This window comes from Lontra canadensis, unplaced genomic scaffold, assembly GCF_010015895.1.
Source record: "Lontra canadensis isolate GAN:19392208 unplaced genomic scaffold, GSC_riverotter_1.0 scaffold193, whole genome shotgun sequence".
Classification (NCBI taxonomy): Eukaryota; Metazoa; Chordata; class Mammalia; order Carnivora; family Mustelidae; genus Lontra; species Lontra canadensis.
The window spans coordinates 7973-23640 of NW_022631187.1; the positions used below are offsets into that span (position 1 = coordinate 7973).

General features: G+C 44.3%; 1 protein-coding gene and 1 long non-coding RNA gene across 2 annotated transcripts in view; both read left to right on the plus strand.

Moving 5' to 3' along the window:
* The first annotated feature begins 383 nt into the window (after window positions 1–383).
* Window positions 384–9448, plus strand: SNX12 (sorting nexin 12). The gene is made up of 4 exons (XM_032847755.1): window positions 384–672; window positions 6417–6512; window positions 7074–7198; window positions 7599–9448. The coding sequence occupies exons 1-4, from the start codon at window positions 508–510 to the stop codon at window positions 7699–7701; spliced, it is 489 nt and encodes a 162-aa protein (XP_032703646.1). The 5' UTR covers window positions 384–507; the 3' UTR covers window positions 7702–9448.
* A 5492-nt stretch (window positions 9449–14940) lies between these two features.
* Window positions 14941–15668, plus strand: part of LOC116861222 — a 34704-nt gene continuing 33976 nt past the window's right edge. Inside the window, exon 1 of the long non-coding RNA XR_004381446.1 lies at window positions 14941–15367. This is a non-coding gene — a long non-coding RNA (uncharacterized LOC116861222). The remainder of the gene's footprint in view (window positions 15368–15668) is intronic.

A 15668-nucleotide genomic window follows, 5' to 3' on the forward strand; every position in this document is an offset into this window, starting at 1 on the left:
TATTGTTGGAACCCCACCCTCCGGAGAACACCCTTCTATTTTCGCGCAAAACCTTGACTTATTCAGGTCACGGGGCTTCGGCCTATCACTGCAAGGTCCCAGTTTGCGGGCCAGTGCCCGCAGCCGATAGATAAACGGTACAAGACCTAGTTCTCGGGTTGGGGAGCAGCGATTGGCGGACTCAGCCTGTAGGGCTTCCCAGGATACGAGGTGCCGCGTATCGGAAATGCAGGTTCCCGGGTGGCCGCAAACACCGCCCGGAAGCCTGAATGAGGTCTCCGACGTCCGGGACTCACAGCCCTCAGCGTGGTCGCTATTCAGGGTGCGGGGCCCGAGGCCAAGGGAACGTGCGCGGGCGTGCGTGCGTGCGTGCGTGGGCGCGCGTGCGCGGCGCCGCCGTTTGTGGGTTGGCTGGTTATTTTGCAAACGGGAGGGGCTGTGCGCGCTCCTGCCTCCGGCCTCTGTCCCCCCACCCCTTTCCCCGGTCCCGGTCTCTCCTTCGGAAAGATGTCGGACACGGCAGTGGCTGACACTCGGCGCCTTAACTCGAAGCCGCAGGACCTGACCGACGCTTACGGACCGCCAAGTAACTTCCTGGAGATCGACATCTTTAATCCACAGACGGTGGGCGTGGGCCGCGCGCGCTTCACCACCTATGAGGTTCGCATGCGGGTGAGTCACGGGGTGAGGGAGACAGCTGAGGGAGGACCTGGCGGCTGGGCGGGGAGGGCGCGGAGGGCGGAGGGGGGCTGCCATGGGGACGACTAACGTGGGCCAAGACTCTTGGAGGGGGTCATTTGGGGGTTAGGGGCTTCCTAGGTTTGGAGAGAGGTCTCCAGACTGGGTTGTGGCCCTAGGATACGGAAAACTCCTGAGGGGGACATCGGACTGGGGTGCGGCAAAATAAGTACCTAGTGAGCAAGAAGTGAAGCATGGCTGGATAGGGTGGGGACGATGGAGAAGATTGCAGTGAAGAATAAAAGGAAATAGGAATCCTGACTGTAGCGACAGAAGGAGAGAAGTAAGAGTGGCAGAGATCTGGGGGGATGGAAAGCCAAGGTGATATATCGCTGGGTCCCATAAATGAACTAGGTTGTGGGAAGTCAGTCTGAAGAGGGAGGGCAGGACGCACAATTTCTTCCTAATGAGGTCTCCCCGAGATGATGGAGGTAAGCAAATCCCGGATCAAAGGGAAGGTAGACTCCAGGAAAGAGAGACAGTGGGCTTGGTAGAGCAGAAATAAGGGGAGTCTCTTTGAGTTTGAGTGCTCCCCAGACTTGTGTAGAATTAGCATCTGAAGGAGAGAAATGTTTTGTGTTTGAGTTTTCTCAGGTACCCCATGCTGTGTCTCATGGTGAAGCCTGGCGTTGCACTGGGATTGGTGGATTGTCAGTTGGTGCTCTCCTCCTGTGCTGATCCTTTAGATTTGAAGTATCCAGGATGTTTGTTTCAGTATTGATTCTCATTTGGGCTTTCTGTATACATATGGCCATTTGCCCTTTCTGTTCTAGATTAACTTTTTGGGTTAAGGCGGTGGTCTGTGGTTAATGTAATGTAGGACATTTCAGGACTGCCCCAGGAGTGGCTTCTTCCAATGTGCACTGCAGAGGACTCTATTCTCTAGTTCTTAGTCCACACTGCAAGGATGGAATGTGCAGACACAGTAGTGGTTTGCAGGTTCTTTTGCCCAGTTGAAGTGGTTACAGGCAAAAAAGTTGGAGAACCATTTTCTAATTTTCCTTATGTTTTTTTTTTCTCAGACTAGAGGGCCAGAATATTCTCTATGGACAGCATGCTGCTCAAACAGCATTTGAAGACCTAAAAGAGTGTATGTGCTTTCATTTTTGAATGAATGAATGAATGAAATGAGAGAGTGTGTCTCCTGCCTGGGCTTTGAAATTTAATTGAGAAATGATGATCTCCAAATTCCAAGTTTGGCAAAGTCCAAACTGAAGAAAGAAAATCGAAGCAAAAACTGAGAAAAACTCGCCTTTATCTATATTTGGGGAAGAATGGAAGTGAGATCCCTGAAAATATAATAAAAGCTGGAAACTGTCAGTAGTAGAAAACTTAATGACCTGAGGAAGCCTGGGCATAACTTGTTCAGTGTAAGGATTCTCTACTGTGGGATTTTAGAGACAATGTCTCCATGCATTACCCAAGAGCCTGAGGGACTATGAATGAAATAGCTTTCTTTATTTAGATTTATTTATCTGAGAGAGAGAGAGAGAGAGAGAGATGCACATGTGGGTGCCCAGTGGGGAGGGGCAGAGGGAGAGGAAGAAGAGAGTCCCAAGGAGATTCCATGCTGATTGTGGAGCCCAACCTGGGGCTTGATCTCAAGACCCTGAGATCATGACCTGAGCCAAAGCCAAGAATCGGACACTTAACCAACAGAGCCACCTAGGCGCCCTGAAATAGCTCTTTTCTTAAGGCATTCTAATAACAACACAGACTGTTCATGTAGTGCCTATTATGTGCCAGGCACTGAACCAGGTTTTAGTTTCTAAATCTTACAAAAATGACATTTTACAGGTAGGAAACTGAGGAGGAATGCAGTTTTAGTAACTTTCCCAAGTACCTGTAGCTAATAAGTGAGGCTGGGATTTGAACCCATGTCTGTCTGACCCCAAAGCTCATCGTACTCTTTCCCCTACACTTTAGTCTCTTTGGCAGTGCTTAGTTGCAAAACATTAGTGTGCAATTTTTTTTTTACCCATTAAGCTTATAATCTGTCCTTTTCACAGTTTTTAATTGTATAGTGATGATAGGGTTGATGGCAGTTCCTAGTTCTGTGGGTTTGAGTTATTTTGTATTATTTATATTAATTTGTTTGGCTATCTAGGCTTTTTAACTGAATTCAGTTTTGGAGAAAAGTTGAAATAACTGGTTTTTAATTGCCATTTTAGGTGGTTGATCATAGTAGGCATTATAGGAAGCATGAGACTCAAAGAATGGGCTTTGGGAGTTAGGCATTGTGTATGGGAGAAACAGATGGCACTGACTTTTTTTCTTCTTTGTATAATAGTTAACTATTTCTGAAGCTGTTCTCTTTTATTTTGCTCAGGAAAGAATTCCCCCCTCCTACCCTCCCAAGAAATGAGTCTGGAGAGGTTTCCTGGTGGCTTCACATGATGTGTGTGGAACTTTCAAATGTCAGCTGTCCTGTGGACTTGAACTTTGTTTCTTTCTCTCCTTTCCCTTGACTTTGTGTTGATCAGTGCTAAAGGACTCTCTGTATCCTGTACTACACAATCCTCTCTACCTCATATGATTTATAGGTTGGGCCTGGGAGACTTACTTAGTACACACTAGCCCCTTCCTTAGATGGCTAGGTGCTGAGATAAAAGGTCATTATTGTCATCATTCTGTGGGGCTAGGGGAATAGGATTTTTGTGAGTCAAAGGAGGAAGTCCACAAAATGGAAGTGGGTGGTTTCACTGTGTCTTGGAAGAATCTACTCAGCATTTTCCCTCTTTTCTTTGGTCCTTCTGTTGGCTTCTGTACTAGTTAAGGTTCTACCATTTGGGGATCACAGTATTTGTAATGAAGTCTGGTGGAAACCTAGAATCACGTGATACCAAAGCACTTTTTTTTTCTTGCAGGATGATGCTACCCCCCCAGCTTTATTGAGAAGTTATTGACATAAAATACTGTATAAGTTTAAGGTGTACCATGTGATGATTTGATACCCATGCAGATTTCTTTCAGGATTCTGAGAATGCTCTCTATAATGGTTTATTTTGAATGGTTCATACATGCACATGGTATGAAATTCAAAAGATACCAAAAAAGATATACTGTAAAAACTAAGCCTTCCTCTCTTCCTCTGCCCTTCCAGAGGTTCCTTTTTCTAAAGAAACCACTGTTTCCAGTTTTTTATTTATTCTCCTAAAGAATAGATTGCAATAAAATATTTAATTGTATCTCACTCTCCTTCAACTTATTGATATCCTGGGACTTGATCTTGGGTAGAGTTGTAACTAATATAAGTTGGTTAGTTATTTAGCTTTTGATTACCTCTACCTAGAACTGGATCCTGAAAAGACAATTTCCAGACATGAGGACTACAAAAGCATGATGTAGTGAGGACTGTGTGAAGCACTAGCATAGCTTGAAGATACTCTTTTCCTGCCCTGAGGCAGTTGTAGAGAAAGGAGAGAACCTAGTTCTTTTTATTTCCATCTGCCGATACAAATTGGCTGGTGGGAAATATAGTCAGTATTAATACATGTGGTTGGCCATTTCTATTTAGAACTTGTAGACAGGAGTGAGGATCCGGGCTTTTTGTTGGTAGTTCATGTTGCCATTAGAGCCTTGGGAAAATTATCAATGATTAAGATGTGGGAATAAGCTGATTTATGTCAGGGAGCAGGCGATGATAAGGCAACTTAATGTGATTGCTACTTCTGCTGTACTTTCTAGACAAGGAGAGGGTAAACAGCTACATAGGGCCTCTATTAATCAATAGAGTATTACTGAGTAACTTGCACAGTCTGCATTTAGGGCGATGCAAAAGTAGTCCCGGCTCCTGATTTCAGTGAGATTAGAGTTTAGTTAAGTAGCAAGACTAACATGATGCATAAAACAATAGTGCATCAGGCACTACTTATGTAAATGTCATAGGAGTGTAGAGGAGAGGGAGACCAGTAAATTAAGCAGTTGTTCTCAGGAAAGATTTCCTAGGTGAAGTGGGTCTTGATCTGGGACTTGTAGAATGGAGAGGATTTGGATGGTAAAAGCTGAGGAAGGCATACCTTGGAGGTGCTTTTCTCTTGTTCTTTACAGGGAACTTAAAATCACGTTTCAATTGAAAATGTGATACGTGCATGTGATAAATTCAAATTGTTCAGTGAAAAATGTGGCCCTCCCACCCATTCCAGTTGTTTAGTCTTTTTTTTTAAGATTTTATTTATTTATTTGACAGATGGAGATCACAAGCAGGCAGAGAGGCAGGCAGAGAGAGACGAGAAGCAGGCTCCCTGCTGAGCAGAGAGCCCGATGCGGGACTCGATCCCAGAACCCTGGGATCATAACCTGAGCCGAAGGCAGAGGCTTTAAGCCACTGAGACACCCAGGCGCCCCTCCAGTTGTTTAGTCTTCTATTCCAAACTCAATCACTATTATTATGAATAAACATTTTATTCATAAATATGAATATATACACATATATATAACCCCCCTTTTTGAAGCAGGCTCCACACCCAGCATGGAGCCCAACATGGGGCTGAAACTCACAACTGAGATTAAGAACTGAGCCAAGATCAAGAGTCCGATGCTCAACTGAGCCTCACAGGCGCCCCACAATATCCCCCTTTTAACTGAAGTATAGTTGACACACAATTACATTAGTTTCAGGTATGCAGCATAGTGATTTGGCAGGTTTATACATGACACTATGCTCACCACAAGTATAGCTAGCATCTGTCACCATTCCCTACTGTTACAATACCATTGACTATATTCCCTATGCTGTTATTCTTCTGACTTAACTCATTCCATAACTGGAAGCCTGTATTTCCCACTCCCTTTTACCCATTTTGCCCTTAGCTCCACCCACCTCCCCTCTGGCAACCTATAGTTTATCCTCTGTATTTATGGGTCTGTTTCTGCTTTTTGTTTTGTTGTTTAGATTACACATATAAATGAATTAAATGGTATTTGTCTTTCTCTGTCCGACTCATTTCACTGAGCGTAATACCCTCTAGGTCTATCCATGTTGCCGCAAGTGGCAAGATCTCATCTTTTTTATGGCTGAGTAATATTTGTGTGTGTGTGTGTAGCACATCTTTATTCATTCATCTTTTGATGAACACTTGGGTTGCTTCCTTATCTTGGCTATTGTAAGTAATGCTTCAGTAAACGAAGGGGTGCATACATCTTTTTGAATTAGTGTTTTTATTTTCTTTGGGTAAATATACATATCCCTTTTTAAAACCAAGCAGGAAAAAAAAAACAAATAGAGGCAAGCTGTATGTACTGTTCTGTACCTTGATTTTTAATGCTTAATATGTTTCCAGACTGGCTAATATATTTCACAGTCTTTTCATAGCTGTACAACAGGTCTACTGTATAGGCATATCATAATTTATTTAACCAATTACCTATTGATGGACATTGATTAATTATTATCAATAAAGTATAGTGAAACCCCTAGTAGATACATATTTGCATACAACTTCAAATCTATTTATAGGATAAATTCTAAGCAGCAAGGGACTTCTAATCACCAACTGTGACAAGGCTGGATGTGGTAAGGATTGGTATTTACCTGGTGGTATTTCAAAGGAGTTCTAGGAACGTGGTTCACAAGAGTTATCTCTTCATTGGGACCTGTCAAAGTGGTTCTGACAGGTGGCTACCACCGGCTGAACATCAGTTACCATCTCTCTTCTCTCACTTTTCCTTCCCTATAGACAAACCTACCCATCTTCAAGCTGAAGGAGTCCTGTGTCCGGCGGCGCTACAGTGACTTTGAGTGGCTAAAAAATGAGCTGGAGCGAGATAGTAAGGTATGACCCCATTCCCTGTGTGGGATCCTTGGAGAAGGAGATTGGCATGGGCTGAGAGGGCATAAGATCATAATATATATATATAATGTCAAAGGCAGTGGAACTGCTGAGCACTAGCCAATCCCAAAACACTGGATCTGGGTGATACTCTTGGAAACCTGAAAGTGGTAAGTTTCAGGACAAATTTTAAAGAAAAAGGATCACTTGAATTAGTAGCTAGTGTAAGTCATACAACTTACCTCCTCTGGGTGGTGGAACCATAAAGTATAGTGTTAGGAAAGGCCTAGCTACTGGATGCTGGTGGATTGTGAAAGAAAGTGGGGAATATTTGGGGTTCATTTCCTTTGCTTTTGAGGTGGGAGGTCTGTCCTTCCATAGAATTGGTTGGGTTTCCTTTTGACCTGAGTCAGCCTGACTGTCCTTATGGCCTCAGTTCTTGCAGGTTGCTGGCAGTGGGAGAAGACAGACCCTCCCCGATGGGAAATGGGTTATACAGTGGTTCACCCTCTCATTCCCTCTTCACCCTCTCTCATGTGACTGCTATTTTGCATCTGCCTGCAGATTGTAGTACCACCGCTGCCTGGGAAAGCCTTGAAGCGGCAGCTCCCTTTTCGAGGAGATGAGGGGATCTTTGAGGAGTCCTTCATTGAAGAAAGGAGGCAGGGCCTCGAACAGTTTATTAACAAGTAAGCCAAGTCCCTGGGGACTCTTCTTGCTGCTTTTGCCATCACTGTCTTTCTGTGCTCTGTCTGTCTCTTCTTCTGGAGTGAGATGTGATGCCAGCTGTGCAGTGAGATGACTGGACAGTAAAACTCAGTTCCTCTGAGCAGCATTCTGATCCCATGCCTTGGGGCCTGGGAAAGCATCGCATGTTGGCTGTGTTCGGCGATTTCCCCCTACCGTACCCCTCTCCCCTGCTTCTCCTCAGTAATGTTAGTGTTGGAATGGTGCCCTGTTGCTGTCCTCTAGTTGCTTGAACCTCTGGAAGAGCTGACCTGGCCCTTCCTCCCCTGTCCATGCCCCCATTGCTCTGAGACTTCTCTCTGATCCCGAATACTACTGATAACCATCTTGGTCTCTTTATAGAATTGCTGGGCACCCACTGGCTCAGAACGAACGCTGCCTACACATGTTCCTGCAGGAGGAGGCAATTGACAGGAACTACGTCCCTGGGAAGGTGCGCCAGTAGGAGCCCCTCTCACCACTTGCCCTCTACTTTCCTGCTGAAAATGACATTGGTTTTTACACTAAGCCTCTCTTTCTCTCTTTGATCTGAAGTTGACTGCCCATCCCTTGGCCCGATAGACTGGCTGGCATTGTGTTCCTTGGTACCTGACTACACCGTGGGCACTCTGCTAGGATCCTCTTCTCTAAGGAGAGGTGGGAACCACAGGCAGATGCCCTTTGCTTGGGGTGCGGGTGGGGGGATTGGACTGGAAGGTAATTTCTTGGGCATTTACCCATGCCAGAAGGCTGATCTTATGGGGGGGGGCGGGTCTTGTGCTGGTGGGGCACTTGGACACATACTGATGCTGCAAGTCCAGGGGATTTTCTTACTCTTAGGTTTAACCAGGAACGCTGAGCAGGGACAGCCCTGCGTTTCCTACCTGCATGAACTTTTTCCTTTTTGGGAAGGTGGTAGAGACTTAGACGTTCTCCTTGTTTTCTCGAGGCCTGCTCCCAGTTTTCTCAACAGTTTATTTTGTTTCTTTCTCTCTCCCTCATTGCTTTCCATGGCAGTAAATCCTCCTAGAGTCTAAGCAGTCTGTTGTGTGGAGCAAGGTGTGTGGGTGTTCTGGGCCCTTCATCATGGCTGCTTCAGAGTCAGAAGAAAGCCATAGGGCAGTAGGAGAACTCTTGTTGTCTAGCCCCTCTCTTTTGTGGCTCCCCACTCTGGCTGCCTGTTCCTGCTCATCAGCAGGTGAGTCAGTGTGGGCCAGCAGTTCTCCCTCCCCAAGCCCTTGCTACCTTATAGGTTGGCTTTGCAGGTTTGGTGGCTTGAGGGGTGGGGGCAACTCACCACTGCCAGGTAACTCTCCCTAAAGGGTGGGAGTGGATCATTTTCTAGGTACCTCCCAGCGGTGGGGAAGGGCATCACTACCCTCCCCATTCCATTCTCCCTCCCCGCCCATCCCATTTAGCGCTGCCATAGGGCAGAAGCACATGAACAAACCACACAGTCCCTGACTTCTAAGCACTTTGAGCTGTTGAATGGGGCTCAGGGGCAAGAGTTGTCGCTGCCCTCCACAGCTTGGTCACAGGGTTATTGAACTGCCTGCACTCCTTGCCCGTGGAACTCCAGCATTCTCCCCAGAATCTGAGCTAGCGATAGCAGCTGGGTATGGATGTCCCAAATCTGAGAGTCTGAAGCGGCTTTCCTGGGCTTCTGTTTGGAAGATAGTGGTTTGTTTGCTGGGGCCTGATATCCATCTCCAGTGGTGGGATGGGAGCAAGTTAACTGCTGTCATGTCAAAAGTGGGGACACTGCTTAGACTCTCCGTCATGGAAGGATTGGAGTTCTCTATACAGGGTCTTGGGGAAAAGGATTATGGAGTCTGACAAGACCCTGGTTAGAGAGATTTAAGATTGCATTTTGACATGGGATTTGGAGTCCTTCTGAATGTTGAAGTTCCCTGAGACAGATCAGCTCTCCAGCTGCTGAGCCTGTACCAGGGGCTGAGCAGCCCCTAGAGAGAGGCTCTGCTCCCTTTCCCACCTCCCCAATGTTGGTGTTGTCTCTGCCTTTTTGATTTGTATCCTCTGTTACTAACTTTTTTTAAAGAGTTCTTCCTTCATTGTGCACAAATGCTGAAAGCCTGAGGCCCCATTTCTGCTGTGTATATATCCTGACTCGGGGCTTTTATTCAGCATACTGTTCATTCTTCTGTCAGACAATGTCATATTCAACTGTTCATATTAAACCACTGTGAAGCAAGCCTCTGTTTTCCTGCTTAAATTGTAAATATAGTATTTTTTAGTGTCTAGTATGTTCTTGGTATTGTGCAGGAATCTTACAACATGGTCAGTGTCCTGAGGTGATAAGTTTTACATTTAAGTTTAAAAAAAAGAAAAGAAAAAGAAATCCTAGCTGCCTGTAGCGATATTTACCTATCCTTGCAACTCCCAGTTGACTTGGTCACAGAGGTAATGCAACTGCTTATAGGAAGTAGCCATAGGGCTTAATACCTGTGGTTTGGGTCAAATTTAGCAGATTTGGTTTTTAAGCTCGTGGGTTTCTGCTAATTTGGGCAGAATGTAGTATGTGTGTGTATACATATATATGCATACGCTGTGTGTGTACATAAACACGTGTGTGCATGCGCTTATCCTCCAACATACCATCTATGAACACTATTTCTTTCATAGGTTTTATACCTCAGTTGAGGTATATTCTCTTTTAAGAATTTTTACTTATTTATTTGAGGGAGCAGAGTGAGTGAGAGAGAACAGGAGTTGAGGGGAGGGTCAGAGGGAGAGGGAGAAGCAGACTCCCCGCTGAGCAGGGAGCCCATGTGATGATGTGATGTGGGGCTCCATCCCGGAACCCTGGGATCACAACCTGAGCCCAAGGCAGATGCTTAATCGCCTGAGTCACCCAGGCACCCTGAGAGTATTTTCTTTCAAATAGATGTGATGCAGGCAGAGAGGTGAATGAACTCTGAGAACTTTTTATTCTTAACTCTAAGAACTTTTGATCGGTGGGTATTTTCATCTGACCGATGTGTTCTGAAATGGCTTCCTACACAAAGTGGGTTTTAGTAAAGGTTTGGAATAAGAGGAGCGTAGGAGTCTTGTTATTTGGGAAGTCAAAGCTGGTTTTAATCATGTAGTTGAGCATGAAAAGAAGATATAGAAAATGATGTGGTCAAAACATTATGAATTAAGGTGACAGCCCTGTACTTGGGTGTAAGTAGAAGAGTGGGGGTTAAATTGAGGAAGTTAAGAGGTTTTGGTAGTTCAGGAATTAGATGACTAAAGATATCTGAGGGGACGGGGAAGATTACAAGTTTCTGTGAGATAAGAGGAAGAGTAATGAGACAAGTGCTACCTTCACAGGTTGCGGCGTTGAAGAATGAATTAGAGGATAACTAGAAAAAGCAACTATAGGATAAAATATCAAAATTTTGGACACGTGGTATTCATTTAACAAGCACCAATTCTTAGCCTTCCGTGTGCCCAGCCTTATGCTAAAAGCTGGACTGGGGTAGGGTGGGGTGATTGTGGTACAAGTAAAACATGATTACATTATCTTTCTTCACAGACTCTGCCTATTCATTATTGCAGGAGATGTTTAAGACAAAATGCTAGAGCAAAATTAGAGGTCCAGGCACATCGAGTTGTCCAGTTTTTCTTTTTCTTTTTAATATCATCAGGTCAGGTAAATTCCCTCTTTGGAGTCAAGTGGGTCATGTTAGCACAGTAACTGGGTCCCGAAAGAACCCCAAATCCAAGCCCTCTTACCCATCAACACTGAGGAGAAGCATTCTTTTATAAGGAATTCAAGTTATGTATGCATCTAGGTATTTATTACTAATTAATCCCTTTTATCCATAGCACAGAAGCAGCTCAAGCTTACGCTGGGTCCTGGGGTCAGAGGCTAACAAAAAAATTTTAAACATAGTAGTCTAAATCTTCACATTCTGGAGATGACTGATCTACCCTTTGACCCATTCTTTGAGATGAGGAGTTGAGCTAGTAAAGGGTGAGAGAGGTGAACAGCATTCAGGCTTCACTGGAGTTTTTGTTCAGTGAGACATCCTAGGTGAGACACTTCTGTCTTCAAATACGTACTGTTATAATTTAAGTAAAATTTCTGCTGTGGAAATGCAGACCAACTGTTCACTGAATTGGGTATTTCTTCATATCCTGAGGACTTTTGAGTCATCCCTGGTCTTCTCTTCTTAGACACAATAACAATTCTAATTTTTCCTCAATTGGCTCATTTTTTTACCCTTTTACCTTTATTATTCTGAAATCTCTCCAAGGTCCTTACATATTCCTAAGTCATAGAGTCTAAAACTGGACACCACTTTAATTATAGCCTGCAGGTTAGGTGGTTGTTAGTCCATTTAAAAGTCGCAGTATTCAAGTTTACTTTTTAAAATATAAACACTTTGTGACTAATTTAGCTTGTGGTTCTCTGCCGCTCCCTTCCCGACCACCCACCACCTTTCATTCCTCTTATCTTTTGTTTTGCTCTCCTTGTCTAAAAAAAATAATTGTTCCCTATTTTAATTTTCTCTCTCGCTTCTGCCTATCTATCTATCCACCCTTACACCCATCCTCTTAAGGAACAGAAAATGCATTCCTTACAGAACAAATTGGGGTAATTATTAACATTACACAGAACAGAGGATTCTTTCAATTACAGCAGGTTTTCTTTAGGTGTTTCCTGCAGTGGTTTTAAATGTATATAGACCGTCATCTACATGATATAGAGAAGCTGAAGGTAACCAAGTTGAAGATCAATGAGAAATTAGGTAAAACAGGAGTGATTTTTGTTTTGTTTTAAAGATTTTACTTATTTATTTGACAGAGAGACAGAGAAAGGGAACACAAGCAGGGGGAGTGGGAGAGGGAGAAGCAGGCTTCCCGCCTAGCAGGGAGCCAGATATGGGCTTGGGATCTGGGATCTGGGATCTGGGATCATGACCTGAGCCAAAAGCAGATGCTTAACGACTGAGCCACCCAGGCGCCAAGTAGTTTTTTTTTTTTAATTTTATTTATTTGTTTGACAAAGAGAGATCATAAGTAGGCAGAGAGGCAGGCAGAGAGAAAGGGGGAAGCAGGCTCCCTGTTGAGCAGAGAGCCCAATGCGGGACTCAATCCCGGGACCCTGAGATTGTAACCTGAGCCGAAGGCAGAGGCTTAACTCACTGAGCCATCTAGGTGCTCCAACAATAGTTTTTTTTTAAAAGAAATATTTAATTTAGTTGAAAGAGAGCACTAGAGACAGAGCATGAGCTGGGGGGAGGGGCAGAGGGGAGGCAGAAGGGGACTCCTTGCTGAGCCAGCAACCCCCACACCATGTTGGGCTCCATCCCTGGACGGAGGGATCATGACCTGAGCCAAAGGCAGATGATTAACCAACCGAGACACCCAGGCACCCCAAAACAATAGTTCTTAAGTGAACTGTAAAATATAGTTAGAGGCACAGAAATTTATATATTACTTTTCAAGAAAATAGTATTTTACAAATAATGTTTTATATCCAAATACAGCCAACTTTTGATCATCTGTGCTAATAGATTTTTCTTTTGCTATGCATTTTATTCTAAAATTTGAATATAGGGAAGTCTAATATTCATAAGACTTTAAAATATTTCCTAACATGTCATCAGAAGGAAGACTAAGGAAGATCTGAGAATTAGAAAGGAATAGTAGGCCTGGAATAGAAATCTGGATTCCAGGGCGCCTGAGTGGCTCAGTGGGTTAAAGCCTCTGCCTTCCACTCAGGTCATGATCCCAGGGTCCTGGGATCGAGCCCCATATCAGGCTCTCTGTTCCTCAGGGAGCCTGCTTTCTCCTTTCTCTCTGTCTGCCTCTGCCTTCTTGTGATCTCTGTCTGTCGAATAAATAAATAAAATCTTAAAAAAAAAAAAAAAGAAATCTGGATTCCAGAGCTGGCTGTGCTATTTAGCTGGTTATAGCACCTACAGGTAGATTGCTTCACCAATCTGGGCGTGTTTTCTCAACTGTAAAACGAGGGGATTTGACTGAATGATATCTGAGGTATCTTAAATCTCTAATTCTAATGATTTCCGACCCTTGCCCTAAGGAGTTGAGTAAACCCTGGAGGTGATGCTACCAAAAAGGTGAAAGCAAAGTTTTTTCCCATTGGATAGAGTTTGCCGTAGTGCAGTATTCTCTCCCAGAAATGAATGACTCTTCACTTGTCCTGATTAGATTTTGTTTGCCCACATCCTGTTGTATCAAGTCATGAGTACCACACTGAAGCTCAGTGTTGAATTGATTTACAGTTATCCTAATTTTGCCCTAGGTCTTCCAGCTGAAATTTTTGAATGAAATAGTCACCTCATTCCTATCTGGAATTATTCTTATTTAAAATGTAGAAATGAGGGGCGCCTGGGTGGCTCAGTGGGTTAAAGCCTCTGCCTTTGGCTCAGGTCATGATCCCAGGGTCCTGAGATCGAGCCCCAAAATGAGCTGCCTGCTCTGCAGGGAGCCTGCTTCCTCTCTCTCTCTGCCTGCCTCTTTGCCTACTTGTGATCTGTCAAATAAATAAATAAAATCTTTAAAAAAATGGAGAAATGATAGTTTCGCTGATTGTCCCTATTACAAAAATGCCTATTTTGTTAAACTGTTTTATTGTGGTGATAAAAATTCAAAAGTAGTTAATGCTAGTTGACAAAATTCAAACAAAACGTAAATGTGTATGTTTGTGTTTATTCCCTCTCCCTGTGCCCATTCTCCAAGAATAACTTAATTTGGTATGTGTCTTCCCAGAACTTTTTCTATGCATAGATATGTGTATGTGAATATATATATGTGTATATATGAATATGCACATACTCATTTACACGTGTTCATGTATGAATACCCACACACTTGTATGTAGTTTTTTTTTTAACAAAATGGGGTATTATGTGCACTATTTTGCAACTTAATTTTTATACTTTGCAATGTACTATGGACTTCCTTTCACATTAGTATATGGAAACTTAACTCATTTTTAAAAATGGAGGTGTAACATTTCATGGTATGGCTGTAAAACGATGTAGTGATTCCAGTCTGTCTCCAATCTTTCAGTGTTACAAGTAATGCTACATATAACTTGCTCATGTGTTTAGGTATTTCTGTAGGATAGATTTTGAGAGAAGGAATTGCTGGATCAAAGGATGTGTAATACACTTTGATAGGTACTATTAAGTAAGTCACCCTCTTAAAGTGTGCAGTTTAGGCTCCTGCTTACAGCAACTGAAAAGGTCTTGTTTTCTTACCAAAAGTGGAAAAATTGCCATTCCGCGCTGCAACAGTTTCTTTGCCCAAAATGGCACAATTTTAAACAACCGATAATTATTCAAAGTATTTGGTGGAAATGGTATTTGTTAGTTTTAATTAGCATTAGCATTTAATAATACCTTTAGTTGTAATGATACCGCTATCGGCTTTTTAAAAATTGCCCCGCAAATTTTTATTTTAGTCATTCTAGAAGCAGTATTTATTGCTGCTAATTGAGCATCCCTAACACTCCTCACGGTAGATAAACCATCACTTAATTAAAGGCCCGGATGTTCCTAGGATTCTTCCCACCTGACTCTGGGGGTAAGTGGAGCAGTTAGCGTGGCGGCAAAGCAACAGTGTCTGAGGCGCTCTCTCCACGGATACTTTCCTCAGGTGCGCGCTACTCGAGGCCACCCCAGAGAAGCACTGACACCTCAACTACAAAATCATTGGACCTCAGAGCCAACCAGACTCTGAGAAGTAGTACTTTGCCTCTTGGGTCACCATTTCTCCAACGTGGGCCTCCTTTTTGGTTATTTCTCTCAGATCCAAACCTTAGATTCCAGCCACGGACAACACAAGGACAGGGCCCTAGATCGAGATGACGACTGCAGAAGGAGGCCGAATTGCCAGGCCTCGGCTCCTCTGGTTGGCTGTCCTACACGTCAGTCAGAAGTGAACAAGCTTTTAATTGGTCTTATGCAATGGGAAACACAAAACACTCCTCTGATTGGCCTCTTCGTCGAGGGGCGGGCCATAGGGAGAGCGGCTTGTTAGGGCTGGAATGGAAGACCAATGGGAGCGCCGCAGCGCTGCTTTCGAAAGCGAGGCCTGCCCAACAGCACCTGGAAGAGTCCGCCGGTTGTCTCGGAGATCCTGTGGCTTGTTTGGTAACTGCGTCCTCCCGCAACGTAGCCACTGGCTACCCTCCGCCTCCTGTCCTTCGGTCACGCTTTTGATGTCTCAGTGTCTTCGGGTGTGCCGCGGCGATTCAGGCTGCAGTCAGCGTAGCCTGCCCAGAGCTCTTCCTCGGATGTGGCCGCCGAGGTCCTAGGGCCGGGGGAGTGGGGATGGGGGCCCGGGAATAGGATAAGAACTGGCAGGCATCGGGGCAAGATTCATGATGGCGGAAGCGGGAAAGACTGACCTCTGCGGCCGTGAAGGCCTTCTTTGTATTAAATCCCAGGGAGG